The following is a 26,970-nucleotide window of genomic DNA, read 5'->3' as shown; positions in this document are numbered from 1 at the left end:
GCAGCGTATTTTCAACAAGATTGGGGAACTAAAGACATATACAAGCTGGACAAACCACCATGGGTATAAAACAACAGAGTCACCTTCATTTTTAAAAGGATTTTATACCGAAGTGCAATATCATCCTGTACCATATTTTATTTAATATTCATCTATGCAGGTGTTACAGTGTGCTTGCCTGATTTGATTCGTTGGCTGATGATGGCACGAGTTAAGTGCCGAAACTAGTACCTCATGTGGACGACGTGTGAACAATTCACATTAACCTCTTAACATGAAAGCCCGAGTATACTCGGGGTTTTATATATTTATATAAAATAAAATCCCGAGTATACTCGGGAATGTCGCTCATTGGTTGGTACCTAATTTAAAAACCTGAATATACTCATTTCTTGTTGTTTCTCAATATTTCCACCAGATGTTTATGGAATTATTACTTTAGGGTCCTATTTTTGCCAACAGATGTCTCTGACTCAACCGTAGTGGATGTCTGTGACTCAGGCAGTTCGTTTTCACGGCTTTCCAGCGATGTAGCATTGTGTGTTGATCCTTGTTTTAGGGCATTTCACACAGCCACAAACATTTGAACAGTATTGAGTGTCATGTTGTATTACTTGGCAACTGTTTAGTGCTGTGTTATTTATTTTAGAACCCGTAAAAAATATCACGAGTATACTCGAGATTTTAAAGCAGGAACTTTTCGGTGGCTTATATTTCATTGTTAAGTTCGAAAAATGTATTTTTATTGTTACCACTGTCATTAGTTTTCAATAAATAGCCCATTTTAACAATTAAAAAATTAGGTAAAAAAGATCACAATTTTGTAAATAATTGGTATGTTAAGAGGTTAATAAATGTCTTTGTACTGAATAGGGGGAGCCCTAATCATTTCAATTATAGTATGGAATATAATAATGTTATTGGCTTTACGTTCCACTAATTACTCTTTTAATATTTTCGAATACAGAGGTGTCAGAATTTAGTCCTGCAGGAGTTATTTTACATGCCAGTAAATCTACCAATCACATTCAAGAACCACCGGACTAAGCCAGAATCGAACCTCCCAAGTTGGGATCAGAAGGCCAGCGCCTCAACCATCTGAGCTAGCCAGCCCAGCTAGTACGAAAGAACTTTGAAGCCAATGTTATCTGACCGCGTGAGGGGAAAGGGCTGTGGGCTTTGCTCTGTATACACTGTGCTGCTTCCCTTTATTTCTGACATTTCCACTTTTTAAAATGGCGGTAACAAAACTGATAATGGTATTTGAATGAGGAAGAATTGGGGGCTTTTAAGGTTAAAATTGAAAATTAGATTCTTGGTCAAAAATTGCAACATTTCAGTCATAACTCCCCTTAAGTTGATTTAAGTTAGTTACTGTACGTTGTTTCTTTTTCAAGTATAATTCTGTTATCATACGTTTTCTTTTTCAGATAGTTTCTAACTTTTATGTATACATAAATTAATTTTGAAAGACTGAAAAACCAAACAGTTATAAAATAAAAAGTATTTTATTTGTGGGAAAATCTGGAGTAGAAAATTTACCCGAACAATCGATACATCTGAGATCCTGGAAAACAAATTTAGGAATGATACCACAGAAGACGTATTATCACGTGGGTCACAGAACTTCCTTTGAAGATGCTAGGTCTGCATAAACGAAAATGGGAGCCATTTTCAGCAGCTGCTATAAGTTTAAGGCAAGAAAAATGAAATCACTCTCTGCTTTTCATTCCTCCCTACGGAAGAGAACAGCGGCTATCTCCAGCCGGAAGGATCAGTAGGACTCTGGGAGAATACAATCGGTCCTTCCATTCAGCTCACTATGCACATGCCTTGCTTCAGTTCGCTCTAAACTCCTGTTTGGAAGTCACTGTATATTCCTTTGTTAGGTCTCGCTCACCAGGAAATTTCTAAAAAAAATTAATAACCTACAAACATCCCTACATGGGCTTTGTATCCATCACACGAATGTCATACATAAAATTTCTCTGTTCTAGTAATACTACAATACAATATAAAAAAAGTAAATCACTAAAATTCAATAATTAATAACGATGGTAAACTAACCCAATGGCAATAACAACATTAAGACTTGAATTACACAGATCTATTAACAACAATCTGGACTGAGTCGTACCACAGACAAGAATTATGCTTCCTCTCATACCAGTCTGCAATTTGACACAGCAGGGAGTCTGAAACGTATGTTAGAATGGCATCTGTGATTTAGGATATGACACATCAAGTTAAAGTTTCTTTTACGTTGTATACAGCAAGAGTAAACTACGCTGCAGAAGAGAAGTTTGCTATGATACACCAGTGTTTTAGATTATATTATACACATATCATATTTAAAATGTGTGCACTTGCCATTTGCATTGGCTAAGGACATTGTAAAGAAACTTATTCATATTTTCAGAGCAACTATATTCACATAAGAATAGTTGAAGATTGAATCCCCCCCCTTCTCTCTCTCTCTAAGGCTCCAGATTTTTTTTATCATCTTAATACCCATGGATAAAATAAATAAATAAATAAATAAATAAATAAATAAATAAATAAATAAATAAATAAATAAATAAGCTCCCACATATTTTACAACTGTAAATAATGTATTAGTTTTGTTAAGTACGAAAACAAAACCAAAAAAAAGGACATCACCATAAAGCATAGAATCATTAATTTAGTTATCGAGTTTAAACTGTCATTATAATTAAAACTTACCTTCAGGTGTACTGTCTGGAATGCAAAGATCGGTCGATCCCTGTGAACTTGTGCCTACAGCAACAGTGCCAACATTTGTGGAGGTAATGAGGTTAGGCTTGAGGTCAGGATGGCTACAGCTGCTAGGTGTGCTTGGGGTGGAGCTGCCACTCAACCGCATCCCACTCTTTTTGCAGCTGCCATCCCCCTCCTCCCCTTCATTGACATGAGATTCGGTGCCAGGTTCTTCTTTGACGGTAGCTTCAGAAGTAGGCACTACCTGACTTCCAGGGAGTTCAGTTTTTATAGTAGTAGTACTGCCATTCTTCTCTCTCTGCTTTTCCTTATTTTCCTTAATCATTACGGCAAGGTCCTCCAGTGTGTAGACCACTCCTCAAGGTACTGATAGGATTTGGTTAATGCCTGCTAATTCCAGAACCTATAAGGAATAAAAACTATATCAGGTACATTATTCCTACTACAATTTACTACAAAACAACAAGAAACAAGGAAAAAAGTAGCTGCTACAGCATAGACAAAAATAACTTTTGTCTCAACAGGCTGTCTGTTAGGTCATCAGCCCAGAGGATGGTTGGATCCTCAAATAGAACCAAAGGCTATGCAGTTATAGGGAAACTGCAAAAACCAATGGCAGGGCCCAAATGAGGCGTACTAGGCAAGATGAGGAGTGAGGTAGTTTGCCATTGCTTTCCTCACTGGACCAGAAGGTGCCACTGCAGCACGACTGATCCTATGAGCAAAACCTTTCATAACACTCAGACACTAGTTGTGCTCCAAATGTCATTACTCAGCACCACCCATACCCCAGCAGTTTCCATACTGTCACAGTCATGAATGAGACTGGGACTTCGGTGGAAGCTACACTTTACTCTGGCCTCTGCCAAGAGATGGATACAAAACATGAGGCTACCCCAACTATTTATTGCTTTCAGCAAGTCTCCAGAAAAATTTTCTAAAATGGAAAATTAATTCATTGATTCCAACAGCAAGAATGATCATAAAGTAATATGCTGGACAACAATCATCCTTTTGTCCGATACAGTACAGTATTTCTTGAGGGAATAGAGATGGATATGTAATCAGAACATCCAAGCTTATGATTTGAATGGCAGAAACCATTCTAAGTTTTGTTTAGTGTGTGGAACAATAGAACATTCACATAAGACAGTAATCCCAAAAATAAGATCTCCTATTTTTTTAGAAATACAGAGCTCTGTTCGTGTGGCTGTTCGTCACAATATTGTGAAGTGTGTTTCCTGCGCTCGCATATAAACATGCGCATGCAGCACTGAGGCACTCAGTCTTGGCTTGGCAGCCGTTAAGAATGGAGCTCCTGTTGGACGTTACTGCCAAATTAAAAGTGTGCGCAGTTATTCGGTTTTTGAACGCAAAAAAACCATTGAAATCCATCACCAATTGACGGAAGTGTATGGCGAGTTGTGCATGAATGTCAAAAATGTTTGTAAGTGTTGTAAGTGGTGTAGAGAGTTTGCAGTTGGTCGGACAGAAATTCACGACGAACAAAGGAGCGGGAGACCATCAGTTTCTATCGAGACAGTCGTGAAGGTTGACCAAACCATGCGTGAAGATCAGCGGATCACGCGGATGATCTCTGCATTTTGATTCCTGAGGTTTCCCGATGCGCGGCGCACAGAATTTTAACGGAAAAGTTGAAATACCGGAAGGTGTGTGCAAGATGGGTGCTACGCAAGCTGACTGAAGAACACATGCGGCAACGAGTTGATTCTTCCCGCGCATTTCTTCAACGCTTTGCAGCCAAACAGGACAACTTTTTGGACTCAATTGTCACGGGTGACGAAACCCGGGCGTTCCACTTTACACCCGAGACCAAGCAACAATCACACCAGTGGCGGCATCCCTCTTCGCCAAAGCTGCAGAAATTCAAGCAAACACAGTCTGCCGGCAAGTTCATGGCAACTATGTTTTGGGATCAAAAAGAGGTATTGTTTGTCGACTTTATGCCTGCAGGGACCACAAGTAACGCTGACAGGTACTGTGAGACCCTGAAAAAACTCAGGCAGACAATTCAGAACTGGAGAAAAGGAATGCTGAGCAAGGGCGTAAACATTCTCCATGGCAACGCTCACCCGCATGGTCCCGGCAAACCGTTGCTTTCCTGCAAGTTTCAGTGTAACATCATCAACTACCCACCCTATAGTCCCGACTTGGCACCCAGTGACTATCACTTGTTCCCTAAGTTGAAAGAACACTTGGCTAGAAAGCGATTCAGCACAGATGACAAGCTGAAAGATGAGGTTCACAACTTCCTGAACAGCATGGTGGTGAGCTGGTGTAAGGGCATACAAAAACTGTCACAGCGTCTACAAAAATGCATCGACCAAAAGGGCGATAATGTAGAAAAATAGCTAGGCCCTAACTGTTCAAAGCTGTGAAACGATATAAACCATTGTACAAATTAACAGGTCTATGCATTTATAAAAAAAATAAAGACCTTATTTTTGGGATTACCTTCTTACAACTCTTCCAGGAAGTAAAAGGGTGGCAGGAGTTACCCTTTTCTTTAAAAATAATATAAATGAATTATGATCATAATAGCATCCCTGTATATGCCTGGAGTGTATTTCGTTTCTGGACATGCTTTTAGAACAAAATTATTCCTTCAAATCTGGCACCTTTCTTGCAAATTATCCTGTTAGAATCGTCCATTTCATCTATAAAGAGTTTTCCTCAAATTATAATTAATAATCTACAATAACATGTTTCAAATGTAACTCTATCTTCCATCTTTAAAATTGTATACTATTTCAATCAATCAATTTTCAATCACTACTGATCTGTATTTAGGGAGTTACCCAGGTGGCAGATTCCCTGTCATTTTCCTAGTCCTCTTTTACATGCTTGCAAGAAATTGGAAATTCATTGAACATCTCCCTTGGTAAGTTATTCCAATCCCCAACTCACCTTCCTTTAAATGAATATTTGCCCCCAATATTTCCTCTTGAATTCAAACTTTATCTTCATACTAGTGGACCCGTGCGCTGCTCCACAGCATTCCTTATAAATAGGTCAGTTAACTCACCTTGATATGCCTGTCTTAGTCATATTGTTTTTCCTGCCCATTTCAATAAATTTTATGAACATTTAATACCGATAATATGGTTTATGGATTTTCCAAAAAAATGTGTTTATTTTTAAAGACGATTCCAAATACCAGTTATCAGACTGTGCCTCATAAATAGGCTTCTGATAAGTTCACCTGCATACACCCAGGCATCAGTGGGTAGGGTCTGACACATCCCACTCTGACGCGTCTACTGTCAGACCTAAGACGAAATGGTGGTTAATAGAGCAAACGCCTGAAAAGCCATACATCTAATTTTTTATCTGATTTTTGATATGCTCTATTGGTGGAAAAATATATTATTCCCTCCATGGGAATTTAGAATTTCCATTTGGAATTGCTAGGCGGCCATTAATTCCATTATGGAGTTTTATCTCCCGTATGTAGTTATCAGACTGTGCGTCATAAATAGGCTTCTGATAAGTTCACCTGCATACACCCCAGCATCAGTGGGTAGGGTCTGACACATCCCACTCTGACGCGTCTACTGTCAGACCTAAGACGAAATGCTGGTTAATAGAGCAAACGCCTGAAAAGCCATACATCTAATTTTTATCTGATTTTGTATATGCTCTAATGGTGCGAAAATACCTAATTCCCTCCATGGGAATTTAGAATTTCCATTTCAAACAGTAAGTCATAATATGTTCACCATACTGATTGGGAACGAACTTTGACTTAAACGGCATTCAGACTGTCACAGTTCATCTCAGCTACCCCAAAGACTACGAATTCGTCACTAATATCGTCATTTTCGGATTTTTAAGTTTCACTCCCTTCCTTTAGGGGTTTCTTGCCCCTACAGTAATTGCTTATCTTCCCCTAAATATTTTTTTTTTTTCATCGAGCTCGATAGCTGCAGTCTCTTAAGTGCGGCCAGTATCCAGTATTCGGGAGATAGTAGGTTCGAACCCACTGATCTCTATACCTGGATGGCTGGTAGCTTGGGTAGCAGTAAGCCGAATAGAAGATGACTGGTGCAGTAAGATGGCAGTGAGCGCACGGTGCAGTAGACCACGAGGAGCGCGCTTGCTTTGTTTATGCTTAGTTCAGTGACGCCAGGCCTCTTGATTGTAGTTCCACGAGTGTTCTGTGCTTTGTTATTGCAAAGTAAATAGTAGTGTATTTTACAAATTTAGGTTTGTTGCCTTGTAGTATACTTGTGGATTACAAGATTCAATTTAAATATGTGTGTGTTTATCTGAGTCCGCCTCTGTGGTGTAGTGGTTAGCGTGATTACCTGCCACCCCCGGAGGCCCGGGTTCGATTCCCGGCTCTGCCGCGAAATTTGAAAAGTGGTATGAGGGCTGGAACGGGGTCCACTCAGCCTCGGGAGGTCAACTGAGTAGAGGTGGGTTCGATTCCCACCTCAGCCATCCTGGAAGTGGTTTTCCATGGTTTCCCACTTCTCCTCCAGGCGAATGCCGGGATAGTACCTAACATAAGGCCACGGCCGCTTCCTTCCCCCTTCCTTGCCTATCCCTTCACAAGGCCCCTGTTCAGCATAGCAGGTGAGGCCGCCTGGGCGAGGTACTGGTCATTCTCCCCAGTTGTATCCCCGATCAAGAGTCTGAAGCTCCAGGACACTGCCCTTGAGGCGGTAGAGGTGGGATCCCTCGCTGTGTCCGAGGGAAAAAGCCGACAGATGATGATGATGTGTTTATCTGAAATATGAATGAAGAAACATTCTATGGGGTATTAACATACCGCAGTGTTCAACTTATGGATGTACAAACAGAACCGATCAGTAGAAGGAGAAATCATTTCATCGGGGAGTTTTATACTGTACATAAGAATCTTCCTAGGGTAGTGTTTTGAGTTTTAGGTTTATTGTATCTTATTTCGCATATTCCGGGAGCAAAATGGCAATTAATTTTTGTAGGTTTCCTTTCTCGAGACCCGAACATCTAAGATCATCGATTAGGAGTATCAGGCGGGAGAATTGGGAGCCTTCTAAAACAGCTGTTCTCTGCTCGGATCACTTAGAGGAAGACTGTTTTGATAGAAATGGACAAACTGTACACCTTAGAAGTGATGTACAGCCAACTGTTTTCAATTTTACTGAACATTAACTGCAAGTAAAAATTTACTTATATATTTTTTTATTTCTCGTAATTAAACTGACGGTTTCGATGAAATAATTGACGTGACCTTATAACAATCTTAGAAAATGAAGTCTGGGGGAATTCTAGACCTTATTTACATCAGTAATAATTATGGGTGGGAGAAGGGAAAGTGTGGTGGGTGTTTGGGGCTATTCCATTATACAATTCGTGGTATTTGGGACTCTCTTAACTGGTGTTACATATATCTGATGATGACTATCAATATCGCTTTGCTAGCTGAATTTAATTAAAGAGGACTGTAGTAGTAAATTAAGCTGCAGGTAATGTGATATATTGAAAAGTTTTGAATATTTGCTGGTTTTATAAATTTGTACATTTACTTCACTAATATTTTAATTTGATAATATGCGCGTTATTTCATGGAAACAGGAAACAGAAATTCATTATCAAGCACCGATTACGATATGTCGAATCTAGGCCTGTATAGTGAGCTACGTTTATAGGTACATCATTTTCAGAATGCATAATTTTGTGGCATACACGTATACAATTTACAGCAATGTTTCCAGAAACGGCTTTTCACTTGTATTGTGTTACCGATCGCTAATTGCATGTATTCAGCACCTAAGTTAATATCTGTCGGCCGTTATTATACACTCATGTTTATTGCTATCCCGGAGATTTAGTGACCTCGGAATGACGTGTCAGTGATCCTAATGTCCTTATGCTTTGAGTGAACATGTCTCTATATTTTTAATTATTCCAATGCGCCATTAATTGCGACTTAAAATTGACTATATTGTCATTGCTTCCCCATAAGGAGAGCTCTAGGTTGGGTACGCCAACATGGCGAACCGCGCACTCAACTTGGCGTACTTTCTCCTGCAGCGGAGACCTGCCATCAGCGATCCATGTATAGAGAGATCAATGTTCGAACCCCACTGTCGGCAGCCCTGAAAATGGTTTTCCGTGGTTCCCCATTTTCACACCAGGCAAATGCTGCGGCTGTACCTTAATTAAGGCCACGACCGCTTCCTTCCCACTCCTAGCCCTTTCCTGTCCCATCGTCGCCGTAAGACCTATATGTGTCGGTGCGACGTAAAACAACTAGCAAAAAAAAATTATTTTTCACCCCTTAGTGCCGAACTACCAATCAGATTTCGTTCAAACCACCTCATAATCCCTCTCAGATGTAATAAGAACTGAAAATTTTAGCGAAATCGGTCCAGTAGTTTTTCAGTCTATTAGCTTCAAACATACCAACAACCAATTTTATATATATAGATTGTGATCTTTCCTACTTTTAAAGACACCACTCAAATTTATTCGTCTACTAATGTCATTCCACGCCATCTCTCCAGTGAGAGGTCGGAACATACCGTATAATCATGAATACCACCCGCCACCGAATAAGACCCGCACCCTAACTTTGAGACGGAAAAAAATAAAATAACTTGCATACCTATTTAATTTTCTTCAAATATAACACAAATATAAATTCAAACAGCTTGCATTAATAAAATCATCACAAAAATCGTAAATAAAATCGGTCCAATACTCGGATCATTAACGATTCACAGTCATCATCTGAAGTTTCACAATAGTAACTTTCTTCGCTGGCATCTTTCCGCAAATAGTTGTCCTCACTACCGTCCACGGAATCTGAAATTCCACATTTCTTAAAGCTTTAGGACACTAGATTGTTGGGAATGCGTGCCCATGCGGTCTTGACCCAACTGCACGTTAGTCCCACTTCAGGCCTCTTCACTCATCCCGCTGGTGTTAACGCGTGATCACCATCAGATATCCATTCGGTGTACAACTGTTTCATTGCAGTTTTGAAAGGCCGGTACACGCAAACATCCAACGGCTGTAGAATAGAAGTGAGTCCTCCGGGAATTATCGCAAGATCGGTTTTTCCTTTCCTCATCATATCTTTTACGGCGTCAATTGTATGTCCTCAGTAACTGTCCAACACAAGCATGTTTCGTTTTTGTAACTAAGCTCCTGGGCGACGTTGCCAAACGCACTTCACCCAGTCCTCAACTAACGCACTGTCCATCCAGCCGGACTCATGTCTTCTAACAATAACACCGGACGGCTAGTTCCCTTTTCAGAACCACATATGGAGGCAGTTTGGTTCCATCCGCTAATACGCACAACATTACCGTGCATCGTTGCTTTTCGTTACCACCTGTTCTGATGGTTACACTTTTAGAACCCTTCGTATCCACTGTGTTTTCCAACGGCATTTCTAGACAGGTGTCTGGTCAACATTCCCAATTTGTGACAGCAAATAAGAATTTTGCTTCCTCAAATGAATAATGTGACGCTGAAAGGCCGTTAATTTTCCTTCATACTTCCCAGGGATACGTTGTGAAATAGACGTACGTCTCCGAATGCACAATCCCTTTCTCCGATAAAAGTGTCGGATCCATCCCCAGCTTGCAGTAAAACCCTGTGTTTTGAGTTCTTTAAGGATCTCTGGTGCTTTCAATTGACACATTTCACTAGAAAAAAACATATCCTAACTCACATTTTCCTATCACAAATTTGTGGAGCCGTTCTTCAATTTCTGGAAACACTGCACCCTGCCCACGGAACGCTCTGCGATCGCCATTACTTTTTAGAAGTTTTTCCTTTTCTTCCACCAATCATGAATACACGATTCATCAATATCGTACTGTCCGCCAATGGCACGATTTCCGTATATTTCAGTTTCACTTACAACTTTAAGTTTCTCACGCAGAGTAAATGACCGCAGACGCCGTTTGGAATCCATCGCTTACTATCGAGAGAGCACTTTCACGGGACATATATAGAACTCGAACGTGAGCGAGGTAGACTTCCGGAACCAACAGTCTTGACTCTCGCAAAGTACGATATCCCGCGAGATCAGCTATTCGCGCACCCAGCATGCCAGCAATACTTGTGAAACAATTGACGAGCGAGCATCCGCAGCAGCGGCTTTCATACTTACCGCATATTTACTCATACACTTTGATTTACCATATTTCATTACCTTACAACTTGCGTTTACAGGCCACTGTAACCATATTGAAAAAAAAAAAAAAAAGATCTTGTTTTCCTGAACGCAACTAGAACGCAATAAGACCTGAATGCTCGTTTATATGTGGTATGTTGAGTACGGTAACCGTACTCAAATCTATTTCAATACTCCATGTAAACGTAGTAAATATCTACGAGAATGAACGGCTTGAATACGACCCACACCCTAGATTTATAACCAATATGTTGGGGAAAAAAGTGTGGGTATTATTCGGGATTATACGGTACCATTTATATCAAGAATATTTTATAAGACCGCCTATTCAATACATAACAAGAATCTTATGGTTAAACTTTTCCATAATATTATAGCCTTATCCGGTACATGTTTCACCCTCTACTAGGGGCATCATCAGCATTAACTCAACCTTAAAGTCATTGCCACTTGCTTTACGTCGCACCGACACAGATAAGCCTTATGGCGACGATGGGATAGGAAAGGCTCAGGAATGGGAAGGAAGCGGCCGTGGCCTTAATTAAGGTACAGCTCCAGCATTTGTCTGGTGTGAAAATGGGAAACCACAGAAAACCGTCTTCAGGGCTGCCAACAGTGGGATTCAAACCCACTATCTCCCAGATGCAAGCTCACAGCTGCACTCTCCTAACAGCACGGCCAACTCGCCTGGTCCTTAAAAGTCATTGGCCTTGGATCATAACACAATTCATAACCTTTTTAACATTGTGACATCTTAAAATTAACGCACTAGAAAACATCTAAAATAAGACAGAACAAATGATGGTTAATGGAGGAAACTAGTGATAAAATGCACTTTTTTTATTTATTAAAATTTAGAACATGATCAGTCCTAACTTATGTGGAGTGTAGAATGTCCAAAACCAAAATGGATGTTCTTCAATTTACGTTACCATTATAACATTAAAGGGCGTGGGTCCAATGACACCTTATTCTAGGGGAACTTTTGTAGTTTAAAACCTGGGTATAACATTAACTCATGCGTGATATAACCTAAACAACATCAACTTTAAGACAAGTCATAAGTCAGACCGTGCTGTGCAATTGGACAAGAAGTATTCACTGTAACGTTAGAATAAATAATGTTGTGATAATTGTTACCGGAAAATCTTGCTTCCTGATACTGAACGAATAATAAGTTCTCGAAAAATCTCAACTGGAACTGTTGGTTAATAGTGAAATAGTTCTTAATGACGGTCATGTAAGGACAATCGGCCCAGTTGTTGTGTGTTGGTTCTTAGCCCTAAATGTGACCAAAACGTTATCTGTAATAAGAGGAAAGTATTGATGAATTAACTTGTGTTATAAGATGACCCCCTTATACATGAATGCCAAATGCATGTTACTTATCGTGAGACGGTGCTAGAGGTGTGTGGGGGCCATAACTGGTGTACACACGTAATGAAAGTATGACATTTTAAAACATAGCTTGGAATGAACCAAATGATGATGGCGAACGTATGAATTTGGAAAACACTGAAATGAAATAACAATACAGAAAGGACAGGCAAGGGAACTCGTACGTTCATCTCCAGCTGGTTAATTTCCAAGCTCCATGTTATGTGTTAATATCACACTTTTATGACGTGTATACACTAGATATGCCCCCCCCCCCCTCACATCATTATCATCCTCTGATTTTTTCCACATACTTTCCTTCCATTCTTCAGCTCTGTTCTATTCTAACTCTGTTTTTTGTTGCATTTATTTTATTAGTTTCCATTTTCTTCTACTACATTCGTCCGATGTTCTCTCGGATACTTCTCAAGCACACTCGGTGCGACAGAACATCTTAATTGGAGCTTAATGTTGTCAGCTCCCGCTTGGAGCGCTGTGCCAGCATATTGCGAGCCACCTGATTACAAACGAGCATACCACTACAGTTCTCTAATGGTTAAGCATTCTTAAATTCAAACTCTCATTATTGTAGGAGACTTCATCGTGAACAGTCAAATCTTTTTTTCTGAAGATGCGGAGCAAATTTCTCTGTGAAACGTATTGTCCCCGTTAAAATTGGCGATATTACGAATATTTTAACAAGTGGAAAGTGAAAATTTTATTGTCTGCTTGTAACTGCAACATATCATTTGGGGAGTTGTGGCGAGCTGAGAACGAGTTTTTTTTCGTCGTTCAGAGGGGTGACACACCGGCAAGACTGTGCCAAGGTCAGAGCAGACCACGTGGCTGCCTTCGCACGCGCGCAACCCAGCTTGTTTCTGGAATAGTCTGAGCCAATTAAATGAGACCATCAGCCAATTACCGTTCTCGCTGAAGATCACACCTCCCTGGCTAATTAGATAAAAGGCCTTGTTTCGAGTAAATCGCTCTCTTAATGTTCTTGAAGCTCTTACTCTGAATATCCTTCGTCGTGTTGTGCTGCACCACATTCTCAGACCACGTGGAGAAGTAATTTCAATTCAAGTCGACGCCGTTCTGCTAGAATTTAGAGAAACCATTATTGAATTCTATGGAATAAAACGCCTAGGAGCCAAGTTAAGTGTGACAGTGTAGACGAGCTATTTATATTCGGCGTGTGCTTGTGCAAAATACTTAATTTTGTCATCTCAGTTACAGCTTGTGACCGGCATTCTACGGAAGTCGTCTTAGAATTGAACATCTCAAGATGGATAATTCCGCAACCACCGACATAATTTCATCGAGGGACACCTGTTGCAGAGCCTCCATGGAGCTGTAAAATGTGAGGCGTATCTGGTAATTGGAAGGAGACTGACCGGAGGAGTATGCTGGAATAACTGACTGTCGACGGGAATCGAACCCCATCAAAAACTTGAGTACCTTTTTAATTTAATTTATCTGTCTTACCTTTTGTACAACTAGAGGTCTTTCTTCTTAAGTCGTAGATCTATTAGTTTGTTGTAGTTAGAAATATTTCATTTTTCCACTTCTTAAGATGTGGTAGACTAGGTACGTGTGAATGAAATTTTGGAATCTATTAGAGTAGACATGTAGGTTGTCTTTGAATGATTTCCCATGCTTAAGGAGCTTTATATTTAATAATCACTGACCACACGATAAATGTACTTTCCTTGTAATGTTGAAAGTTACTGGATGGAAATTTGCGTGTACATTTTGAGTGAATAGGGTCGAACCTGGTGTCTTTCAAGATCACTTGTTGTATTTATGATGAAGTCATCTAATTTTACGATATTCCATGAGGATCAGTAGATGTAATAATCACTTAAATAATAATAATATTAACTAAAGATCGGGTAAAACAGAAGTAAACGCTCGTGAGCCATAAAACTACTGTAGAGTCCTTATATGTGAGATTGAATGTGCTCTGTTCATGAAGGGTCTGGAATATGACCAATCCTGAGGGATACTTGTTGTATAATTGTGCAATTGATGAATTAATGATGATATTTGACTTATTCTTGTGTATTGGGAGCGCAAGATGGATTATAATTATTGGAGCACGTGTTGCGAGTGTATTTCACAGGTAGGAAATAAAAGTAATACAAGTAAGGCTCACGCTTGCGGTAATTTCAACCTGTAGCCCAAATGATGGTAGTGCTTATGGATTTTACTAGAATCTTCCATTATAATTTCATGAGTTAGATGAACTTACATTGATATGTGAAATGTGTTTCTACCAAGTGATACCCATGACTTCGATCACTAGCCACTATAAATGAAGGATAATTTCAGTACACGGATTATTTCTGCTAGACATTACGCGTCGTAACCACCAATAAAAATCATGAATAAACTTGCCAAAACAGGATTCGATGTAAATAATGAACATAAAAACGTGTTTCCCTAGTGTGAATGTGTGTGTGTATGTAAATATGTATATTTCTCTTGTGTCATGTTGGTTTCATTTGATCTGGTCACGCACTCGCTGTGACGCAGATTACACTCATCGTTGTGTGTTGCCTTAAGAAATAATTTTCATGCCCTTAAGGGAAAGTTTGATTAAGTTAAGTCGAGGAAGACTAGGAAGAATTTATTTTCTTAATTAGCGAGATTTAAAAGGAAAGATCATCTCGTTACTTTATGAAGGCACTCGATTTGTAAATAAAATTTATTTAACTAGCTCACACGTTGGTAATGCAAATTTCTAAAATTTGAAATATTTTAAGATTAATTTGAATAGAAATGAAATACAAGGATCAGAGGTAGAAATTTGTTAGCCGCATGATTAATTGGAGTTATGGTGAAAATAAGTCATTAATAATTAATTCAAAATAATTATTCTGAAGTGCTAATGACGATCATTAGGTAAATAATGCAGTGGAAAATTAATAAGAACACGATCGTGTGACAATGAAACATGGGCTGATTAAATGATGAGAAATTAATAATAATAATAATAATAATAATAATCAGAATAATAATTAATTAATTTTGAGAATTTTGAAATCAATTTTCATTTTCTACTGAAGTTCATGTTAGTGTCATTGACTATTATTAAATACTGTAAATGACAAATTCAGTTGAGTACATCTTAAAACCACGTGTTGAGACTACTTTGAATTGGTAAAGCTTTGAACACATTTATTGTAAAACCCTCGTTAGCAAGACAGCTGTTTATGATTTTATGAACCTCTGTGTTAATTCATTTAATTCTTTCAGTTAAATATTTTGATTTGAAAAGGCAAGAAGCCTAATTTTTCTTTGGTTTCATTACAGCACAGTAAGGCTGGAGATTAAGAACACGTGTCACTCTAAATCGAGGAAGAAATGCAATATTATAAAAGTTCTATTTCTGTAAAAAAAAAAAAAAAAAAAAAAAAAACACATCAGCAAGAGTATTTCATTTGTTTGTTTGCTTATGTGAATAAATGTCAGAGTGTTGTTTTAACATTTCTTTTTATCCTGCTTGGTCATCAATCCCTAACAACCCTTAAATGCCTCTAGAAAGTGATAGCCAACGATCGAACGGTCCACCTTGGGATCTCTCGCTCGATGGCTGGGCTTAGCTCGGGAAAAATGGGGGCAGTATAGAGAGTTTCACCTTGTTTTCTTGACATGGCATTAGCCCAAAAGCCTGTATCATGTCTACAAGTACGGGCCTTGAAAGCATCAATGTTATCAGAAACCTCAATACGGAGGATACTTTTAGGATGGCTTCTGAACTCTGCAAATTAAGTAGAAAGAAATCCATTCTTCTTTCTTCTTCATGCTTTCTTCTGAGATGTTGGGACCATAACAAAATTCCCAACTGAGTGAAGCTGAAGCACACGTTAAATACTCCTAAGGCCAGGAGAATATATTATTATGCTAGCAAGGCTCTTGTTATTGAAAGAGTGCAGCACACTTGTAAACAAGCTGGATTCAGTCTCCCGAGAGTTATTTCACTTACACCTGTTTTTAAGCAACCCACTCTCGCAGGAATTGTGGTTGTCTTTCGATCGCATTACTGCTATACAGTCCGACTCGTTGGCTGAACGGTCGGTCAGCGTACTGCCCTTCGGTTCAGAGGGTCCCGGGTTCGATTCCCGGCCGGGTCGGGGATTTTAACCTTAATGACACTGGGGCTGGGTGTATGTGTTGTCTTCATCATCATTTCATCCTCATCACGACGCGCAAGTCGCCTACGGGAGTCAAATAGAAAGACCTGCACCTGGCGAGCCGAACCCGTCCTGGGATATCTCGGCACTAAAAGCCATACGACATTTCATTACTGCTATACAGGTTTTATTCAGACAGAAATCTAAGTTCCTCATATTAGCTCAAAAACAGGCAGTCTCTCGCACAAACCAGAATGCTAGCAAAATTGTCGTCAATCTTTCCAAGAAATCCTTGGACAAGAACCAAACGGCAGTTCTAGCTAAGGGAACTTAAGGATGACCCTGAACTGACCATTCTCTCAGCTGATAAGGGTAATGCGACAGTGGTACTGGACACTGGTGAGTATAAGAACAAGATCTCGGCTATGTTGTCAGAGCCTGTTTACAGACTGAGCTCACATGACCCTACCACTCGTGTGTCCAACACCACTATGAAGAGCTGGCTAAATATCTAATTCCGGGGGATGCAGTGCCACCTAGGTTATATGGACTTCCTAAAATCCATAAAGAAGACATTGCCCTCAGACCAATTGTTAGTGTGATAGGTTCTCATATGTATGCTTGGGCTATATACCTATGCATGTAATGAATCATACGTTAGAGACATACTGTATTTCATCACTAAGTTGTCAACAATAACCTTTCAACACAATGAACTTCCTGGCGAGTTTCAATGTGGAGTCCTTGTTAACTAAAGTGCTGATTGACTCGGTCATGTCTCTCGTCGAGCATCTGTTCCCTGAGGACATTACTGAGCTATTTCACCACCGCATGATGTCGAGCTATTTCTTGTGGGGGTGGGCAATTTTACAAATAGATGGATGGGGTGGCTATGGAAAGTCCTCTCGCCGGTAGTAACTAACTTCTTTATGGATAATTTTGAGAAGGAGGTTATTGCTTCGGCGCACATCAAACCTATCATTTGGTGGAGGTATGTAGATCACACATTTGTGGTATGGACAGAAGGTTCTGAGAAACTTCATGTATTTTTAAACCACTTACATCAGCAACATCCTTCAACTAAATTCAGTACTGAAATGGAGTTGGACGGATGCCTTCCTTTCTTGGATGTTCTAGTAAGAAAGAAACCAGACGGCTCCTTAGGACATACCATCTATCATAAGCCTACTCACACAAATCGCTACCTCCATGCAAATTCTCACCACAATCCAGCACACAACAGGGCATTCTCACGACACTCACCATGAGAGGAACACGAATTTGTGAGCCATCAAATATCCAGTAGGGGATGGACACACTCAAAGTCACGTTAAAGGGTAATGGTTACAACGATGTACAGATTCATAGAGCCCTGCACCCCAGAGGGAAACTAAGCAAAGTTCATAGAAAGAAGAAGTGAAGGGAACTGCCTACCTTACATTCAAAACACAACAGACGGAATCGCCACGGTTCTCCGCAAGCATTATATATAAACCGTGTTTGGCACCGTCACTAAAACTGCTCACGGTTTAGGTAAAAGCAAGGACAAATTGTCCGCATCATTTCACTCTGGCGGGATACAAAATTCCCTATATATACGGCACGGTATACATTGGCCAAACGTGCCGATCCATTGGGACTCGCATCCAGGAACACCAAAGATATATCCATATCAACCAGCCAGACAAGTCAGCCATAGCTAAGCACGCCCTATCATCGAATCATAATGTCATGTTCATCAAAGATGTTCGAGCTCTTGCCCACACTAAACACTACAGGCCTAGTATTATTCGGGAAGCTGTGGAAATACAATGGTACCGATCACAGGCAAATCATAGACCTGTGGTGTTCCACACATAATGGTACTGCTTCTAAGTAATGTAGCCCCATGGTGTTCTCCACATGGTGGTACTAACTGCAAGTAACGTTGACACATGGTGTTCCTAACGTAATGGTACTAACCACAAGTAGTCTCCTGGGTCTAAGTCCATCATCCCTTGTCGCACCTTTTTGGTGCCTCTTGCGAGAGGCAGGGGGAGACTGTGGGTGTATTCTTCATCTACGTCCCCCACCCACACTGGATCAGAGAGAGAGAGAGAGAGAGAGAGAGAGAGAGAAGATGGAAGGGATCCGACACTTCGAAAAATGAAGTACCAGACAAAGATGGACAAGGGCCATGAAGGGCGTGAAAATTAAAGACTCCCTAGGCCTCGAATTCTGCAATACCATCGGGGTCGGAAGAGAACAAGAGTTGACCAAGGGAGGTTGGACAGGATATATGAAAATGAGGAGCCTGGCACAAGTAAGTGTAAACTTTGCCAGGACTCAGCTAAGTGCTCCCAAGTTGAGAGCACCTGGGGCCAGTTTTAGCTGCCTCTTACGACAGGCAGGGATTACGATAGATATATTCTTCATCTGCATCCCCCACCCACAGGGATTACAAGTTAAGTTTCATTGGAATAACATTTCCTAAACCCAAACAGCCTTCTATCAAACCAATTAGTAGTTTTGCAATTATGTCTAATATAATCACAAAGAATGCTTTCCCAGAGCTTACATGCAACAAGTGTCAAATTGGCTGGCCTGTAATTATCCACTTTATGTTTATAACCCTTTCATTTATACTGTAACGAATAAAACATTGTCTGTCTCATCGCTCTAATTTAATTCACAATGAGCCAATGAACACACACAATTATATTCAACTATGAATAGCCACACTCCACTAATTGCTGTTTATTTACAAGTCTCCCACAGTGGGACTTTATCTGGAACGAGCTATAATCTTTCTTGAAAGCCCTCACTTTCACTTCGGTCTGCATGCTCAGTCCCTTCAACAGCAGCTGCATGTACACAAATAGAAACACAGTCTGTTAGCAGTCATGACACACGACGATTATTCATTGGTTCGAATCCAGGCGAGTCCGGTATCTCACAGTCAATCCACATGGCCACTTCACACAATGAATTACTCAACACTGAAAACTAAACAGAAGTCATATAACAGCAACAACTGAACTGTGCTAACAAGCACTATGATACTCCTCACAACGACAAGACTTAACACTGCTCCAACTCTACTCACCGAAAGTTTCCACACGCTGGTTCCACATCGGTACACATACAGTATGCCACGACATTAAACCGCTCAGTCCTTCAAGGCAGTACACACACACTACTCTGATTGGTACTCCAAGACACACAGTACTCCGATCAGTACTCCAACACAACGATACTCTGACACTGACTCCAGTCAGACACCCATCACACCAAAAGATGACAGCCGGCACTACTGCTGTCCCACTCCAACTACTCCAGCTTTGTTCACAGCTAGCATTCTTATATATCACTGATGATAGAGTACTAGAATTTTCGTGGGTCAGCTAGGAATGGAACATTCCCATTTCGTTCCAGAAGGCAAACGGGGAATCCAGAGGAAGAGAACAACACAGGGCACAGGCTGCCACTATGTCCCCAGACTGGGAGCTTCCAGCTGACACACTAGTTCCTTCCAGGTAATAACAAAGGGGATTATATACAGAGGGGAGCCACGCACTATTGCCACTCACATTCAAATATTTAGAATATTTATGTTTATTTCTTTTTAATACTTAGAAACTTGAAATCTGGAACTTATCTTTTTATTTATTTTTGCTAGGGGCTTTACGTCGCACCGACACAGATAGGTCTTATGGCGACGATGGGATAGGAAAGGCTTAGGAGTTGGAAGGAAGCGGCCGTGACCTTAATTAAGGTACAGCCCCGGCATTTGCCTGGTGTGAAAATGGGAAACCACGGAAAACCATCTTCAAGGCTGCCGATAGTGGGATTCGAACCTACTATCTCCCGGATGCAAGCTCACAGCCGCGCGCCTCTACGCGCACGGGGAACTTATCTTAATGATGTCCTCATTTGTCTCTTCTTCAGCATTTTGTGCAAGTTTTTTGGAAAAAATCATTAAGATAAGTTCCATATTTCAAGTTCCTTAGTATTTGATAGAATCGGATGTTCTTTCAAGAATGAAACATGTAATTCTTTGTTTAATAGTGTGTATTTTTATCCCTTGTTTAATAACGAGTTTTACCGGGCGAGTTGGCCGTGCAGTTAGGGGCACGCAGCTGTGAGCTTGCATCCGGGAGATAGTGGGTTCGAACCCCACTGTCGGCAGCCCTGAAAATGGTTTTCCGTGGTTTCCCATTTTCACACCAGGAAAAAGCTGGGGCTGTGCCTTAATTAAGGCCACGGTCGCTTCCTTCCCAGTCCTAGCCCTTTCCTATCCCATCGTCACCATATCACCTATCTGTGTCGGTGCGACGTAAAGCAAATGGAAAAAAAAGAATCGAGTTTTTTACAGGCATGTTATAGTGTAATATTTATATTTAACTTGTGTGTTCAACAGACTGAGAAGCTTTTAAGTTGCATTTACCCTTTATTATGCCATTAGCAGTGCCCCACAAAGTGCCCAACTTGCTCCATTGATGCTTTTGCTATATTTAAATGATATTAAGGAGGTTTTTTTGCAAATTCTGAACTCCTAATGTTTACAGACGATATAAAATTCTTTACAAGAATCAATTCACATAGTGATTGCCTTAAATTACAAAAAGACTTATATCAACTTGAAGTTTATTGTTCAAGTAATGGTTAAAAGCTCGATCACAAAAAGTGTAAGGTAATCAGTTTTACTAAAAATAAATATATCTTCTTCAATTATAAATTAATTTTAAAAATTCCTGTGATTACTGTTGAATGAATAAATGATTTAGGTTATTCAAAAATACCCTGAACTTCAGTGATTACATTAAACAGATACGTAAAAAGAATCCTTACAAAGATCTGGTTACATAACGAGGTATTACACCGAGTTTTCCAATTTGCTCCCTTTTAAACACCTGTATGTAAAATTCGTACAGCCAGTATTAGAACATTGCATAAATATGAAATCCTAACCATACTGTTTCTATATCTAGGATAGAATCTGTCCAACATAAATTTTTACGTAATTTATCCATACAGAATTGGTATCCCATATGACTGCAAAGAATATAAACAATTGGAAAACTATCTAGCAGCTGCATGCAGGTAAATATGAATACACAGTCTGTAAGCCATCACAACACACAACAAATGTTCCCTGGTTCTATTCCAGATGAGTCTGGTAACTCGCACAGCAGTCAATTCACATGGCCACTCCACGCATTGAAATACTCAACACTGACAACTAAACAGTGTTTGCATAACACCAACAACTCAACAGTGCTAATGGGCACTACGATACTCCTCACAACAACAACAATTAACACTGTTCCAACACAACTCGCACTAACTGCTCCACACACCGACTCCACATCGGTACACGCACACAACAGTACTCTGCTCAGTACTCCCAACAAAGCTCCAACACAATAATACTCCAACAGTTACCCTGGTGGGACACCCACCACACCAACACTGACAACAGCTAGAACTACTGCTGTCCCACTCCAACTTCTCCAGATTTGTTTGCAACTAACCTCCTTTAATATACCTGATGATGGAGTACTAGAATCTCAGGGGCTCAACTAGATGTGGAACATTCCCGCTTCTCATTCCAAAAGGTGTATCGGGAAACAAGACAACAAAGAAAACAACAGAAGGGAGAGGTCGTCACTATGCCCTCTGGCTGGAAGCTCCAGCTGACTCACAATTCCTTCCAAAAAATACCAGAGAGGGCTATATACAGAGTGCTGGCAGGTAACAATACACTGGGGCTACTAGCATAAAGTCTCAATCACAATGCAAACGTAACATAACGTAAACTTAAAATTAACGTTAACTTAGAAGTTAGCAGCCATGTTATCTAACAGAACCATTCACTATGCGCCGACGTAACTTAACTGCGAGTCCGTAAAATTAAAGGATTGCAAACTCCAAGCTCTTGCAGTTAATTTTACATCATTAGGTTTAAGAACCAGCCAATCAGAGCAGACTTCAACATTGTATTTTGTGCGCGATATAATGACTTCTTTCGATGAAACACTTGTAATTCTCTTTCAAAATAATCTTTGTGTGTTTGTATGATGTCTAGCATAAGTCCAACCCCTCGTCCACGTCGTGGGAGATGGGCAACGTTAGAAGAAGAGGAATGCCTCTAAGGGTGAAGTACAGCGGGGACCTCGTGTGTCCCGGGACAGCTACGGTAGCTGTGAAGGCCTTACAGGAACCCTGAAAATAGCAGCTAATGGGGCTCTGGTGAAGCTACTGCCTTGTAGTATAAGTAGTTGGTTCCCCAAAGGCTAAGGGAAGAAACCCTGACAGAAAATCAGCACGCCTAGATGATATAGGAGTCAGCCCCTCCACTGAGTAATACAGAAACGCATACAAAAATTAAACCGGATGGATATCTCGATGACATCCTTTGGAATGAAAACTCGGACTCGAATTGGTTTCTGGAATGGGCGAACAATATAACAATGTACGAAGCAGGTAAGTTGGAACAGATTTCAAAGGAAATGGATCGCTATAAGATGAGAGTGCTTGGAGTGAGTGAAACACGATGGAATGGATTTGGAGAGCATCAGCTGAGAGATGGCAAAACGTTGTATTCAGGAAAGGAAGATGATGATGACCACCAAAGCAAAGTGGGACTGTTGCTGACAAGAGAAGCACGAAAATGCCTCCTTGACTGGAACTTTGTTTCAGACAGGATCATTACAGCACGGTTCAAGACAAGAGTTAGAAATATTCATCCGGCACAGTGCTATGCACAAACAGAAACAGTAGAGCCAGAAGAGAAGGACCATTTTTATGGACAGCTTGAAAGTGTCCTGACAAATATTAAGAAGAAAGAGATCAAAATGCTAATGGGCGATTTGAATGCCAAGATTGGGAATAAAAATGACGGGGAGGAAAGAGTTCTAGGGAAACACGGAGCGGGAGTCTAGAGTGACAAAGGAGAGCGCTTTGTTGAATTCTGCCTAATAACCATTGGTGGATCAATTTTTCCTAAGAGGACATATCACAAAGTAACATGGGTTTCACCAGATGGGAGATCACAAAATCAAATTGATCACTCTGCAATCAGCCAGATGTCGAGACGATCTCTCCTAGACACTCGGAACAAAAGATGCACAGATTGTAGAAGCAACCACCACCTGGTAATGGCTGAAGTTAAACTGAAGATTGATGCAGTAAACCGAAGGAATAAACGAAGTGGAAAGAGAAAATTCAATATCAAAAAATTGAAAGATGCTGGAGTTAAATAGGTACAGTTCACTTGATCTAGATGGAGGAGGCCCAAATGAAACAAGAGTGAATGGAAAATGGGAAAGGATAAAATCAGCCTTCCTGAATACAAGTGAGGAGATATAGGGATTCAAGCAAAACAGGAGAAAGTAATGGATACCAGACAATACCTGGAAGAAGATAGAAGAGAGAAGCTAAATCATTGCAAAGATGAAACAAAGAAAAGAAGCTTGATAGAACAGTTCAGTGAACTGAACCGACAAATAAAGAAAGCAGCAAGAAATGATAGAAGAAAACAGGTAAATAGCCTAGCAGAGTTGGCACAGGAGGCAGCACTTAAAGGAGACTAAAACAGCTTTACAACATTACAAAACAGCTGTCTCAAAAGAAATTCGATCAGCGCAGGCTGATAAAATCAAAGGAAGGTAAGAAGCTTACGAATAGTGAAGAACAAATGACAAGATGGAAAGAGCATTTCAGAGAAGTGCTAAACAATGTCATGATACAGGAGGATCAAGGAGAGGAGGACTATCGAGAGGTTCCGGAATTGAGAGTGAATATCAACCTGCCGACGAAGAGCAAGATCATAAAGTCACTGAAAAGCTGCAAGGCACGCAAAGTACCTGGAGTGGATAATATTGTGACGGAGGAGTTGAATGTAGACTACGAGTTGACAGCTGAGATGCTTTCGCCATTGTTCGAAGACATGTGGAAGACGGAGACACTCCCAGAGGATTGGTAGAAGGGCATTTTGAAAAAACTACCAAAGAAGGGGGATTTGACTTGTTGCACCACTTGGCGAGGAATTACACTCTTGTCAATACTGAACCCATGACCTTTGTGCCCTAAGAATATTATGTATTAAATTGTCAATTGGAATAAGAAGTTCGATTTCTCGATATCACGGGAGTGACACGTGGCATGGGGGTGGCTACCTTCTGCCCACGCTCTGAGAGGCGACATCACTCGCACGTGTCGACAGCGGAAGAATCAAAGTCATTTCGGTGGATTATTTCAGAAGGACGCGTGTGTATCGCTTACCCACGCCAAGTCGACAAAATATAGTGCCTATCAAATGAGGTCATTTATCCAGCTAATTGAATATGTATAAATTTTAAATGTCCATGAACACTACCGCCGGCAATGTAGCAAGTATGCGGTTACCTTCAAAACTCTTGTAATTACAGTTCAGTTAAGTCAGAAAAGTTACGGAAATGTTCTTGGCGGCAAAGAAAAATGCCCGGAGAGAGGGGGTAGTTTCTGTAAATACGAAGGGACGCCATGATGAAGCCCCTGCATTTTGTATTACGAGGCTGAAGACGGAGGGTTGAACTGCTCAGTAAAATCGAACGACAAAAGTAGACTAAGTCCAACCAACAGATTTTAGCCGATGTGGCTGGGGTCTTGACTCCATGTGGAGATAGTTTTTCTTGAGTGGAAGTAATTGTACAAATAGGACGGTCAAGGTACCGAATAAATTTGTATTAATTGTGTGTGGTAAAGGAAGTAATTCGTGTGCGGGAAATAATTACAGTCCGTCGTGTGGGATCAACAAGAACAAGTGAAGGGCATTTTCTTTTTTTTAATGCTTTATTTCCAGGAAACCGGAAGAATATGATGATCTGTACAGCCAGAAATGTAAAAATGGCTAAATAAAAATGCCAGGGTCACAGGTGAGCCCTAAGATGAATGCTGGCGTGACTTAAGGTATGTGACTTACCATCTTACCACCTACTATATCTTGTTTCATGATGTCTAACTTGTAGTTTATTTTATGGGGTATATACGACGCAGTTGGTCGCCCCTGTGTGGTTTTTGTAAATGTCAGAATACGACGAAAAGGGTCATTTGTTTTATTTTCACTTGGATAAATTTTTGAAGTCTTGCGAGTGCCGTATGATGTTGTAAAAAAGTTATTAAATAGGGTGTCGAAGTGATATCACGTCCAATGTAGATCGTCATTTCCATGTGTTTATTGCCTATATTTTGTGATGTCAAATTAAGATGTTCATTCGATGTAAAATTTTCAATTGGAATTTGATGGAGTTGGTGCAGAAGGGATCCGTGGTTACCCATTTTCAATCGGATGGAAGCGCTGTACGTAGCGTTGAGTAACGCATGTCGGTGAATTTGTCATGAGTGTAGTGTATTCTATGTTCGTTTAAACCGTGTCTGAGTGACGATAATATCAGGAATTTTATAAGTCATTTTCGTGAAAATCCAGTTATTAAAATACGATATCATTTTAGGCGTAGTTATTCATTATTAAAGCACTGTGCATTATTAGACGTCGTGGATTCTAGTAAGGATTTTTATTCTGTTCTTTTGTCAGTGATAGTCGTGAGTTTGGGAAACAGAGGTTAGTTTTGTCGTGCGAGTCGAGATGAGATTTGTGGATCACAGGTTTGGGAAACCTGTCAATGAAGCCGGGACCTGTGGGCGCCCGAGGAAGATTTTAAAATGTTGGGAATGGAAAGCAGAATGCATGAATCCGCGCCGGTATTAATTTGCGATGTGTACAATTATTGTGGGACTTTTAAAAGTAAATCTATGTGCATATTTGGTTGGTCAGAATATATCGTATTTTGTAATTAGTCTTTCTGCGAAGTTAAATGTTTCATTCTTTAAGGTCAGTCAGGCATGATGAACAGATGTTTCATATCGAGGCTGACAGACAGAGAAGGGTCGTTTGTATCGAGACCGGCAGCTGATCGAGGGGGGACAGTTGTATAACGGAACGTGTTGTGGTTTACGTGTAGGATTGAGATTGCATTCGTGGCGACGGAGATAAGCAATTACGGAATCTAGTTGAAATTTCCATCCGGGAATAACGTGCGAGTAGTTGGATACTGTGAATTTGTTTAACTGAGATCATAATGTACATTTGAGACCACGAACTTAGAGTATAATGAGCAGGGTTAGCCAAATTCAGGATTGTCCAAAATATAGAGCGGTGGTAGTGATGATTGTTTTGTTTGTGAGGGGTGCGCAAACTTTATGAAATGTTACGAGGTGATATGACATCGTAATTATACGGCGAGTTGCTTTTGGTTTGTACGTAATTATTAGGGTTATCCAAGTGTTAATAATGGCTAGGGTTAGATTAGATTTAAGTACGAGGTCATGAAACAATATATAAAACTGGACATGAATGATGTAATAGTTCTTTTCCAGCTACCGGAATCAACACAAACATCAAACAAGATTAAAACAAATTACGTCACATTGTGTAGGAACTTGTGAAGAAACCATTCGTCCGTGGAAATTAAATTTGTTGCTCTTTAAGATTTCATTAAATCATTTAAATTTATTTAATTATTAAATTCCGTGAAAACC

At 40.2% G+C, this 26,970-nt stretch overlaps 1 protein-coding gene across 2 annotated transcripts in view; it reads right to left on the bottom strand.

Moving 5' to 3' along the window:
- lgs (legless) overlaps positions 1–26,970 on the bottom strand; it is a 381,497-nt gene that overhangs the window by 297,415 nt on the left and 57,112 nt on the right. For both annotated transcript variants that reach the window (XM_067141019.2, XM_067141020.2), the window contains exon 3: positions 2,725–3,142. In XM_067141019.2, coding sequence (XP_066997120.2) covers positions 2,725–3,064 — 340 coding nt within the window. In that variant the 5' untranslated portion in view covers positions 3,065–3,142. The remainder of the gene's footprint in view (positions 1–2,724; positions 3,143–26,970) is intronic.

The sequence above is a fragment of the Anabrus simplex genome, chromosome 2 (assembly GCF_040414725.1).
Source record: "Anabrus simplex isolate iqAnaSimp1 chromosome 2, ASM4041472v1, whole genome shotgun sequence".
NCBI lineage: Eukaryota > Metazoa > Arthropoda > Insecta > Orthoptera > Tettigoniidae > Anabrus > Anabrus simplex.
This window is presented reverse-complemented; position numbering and strand designations above follow the sequence as displayed.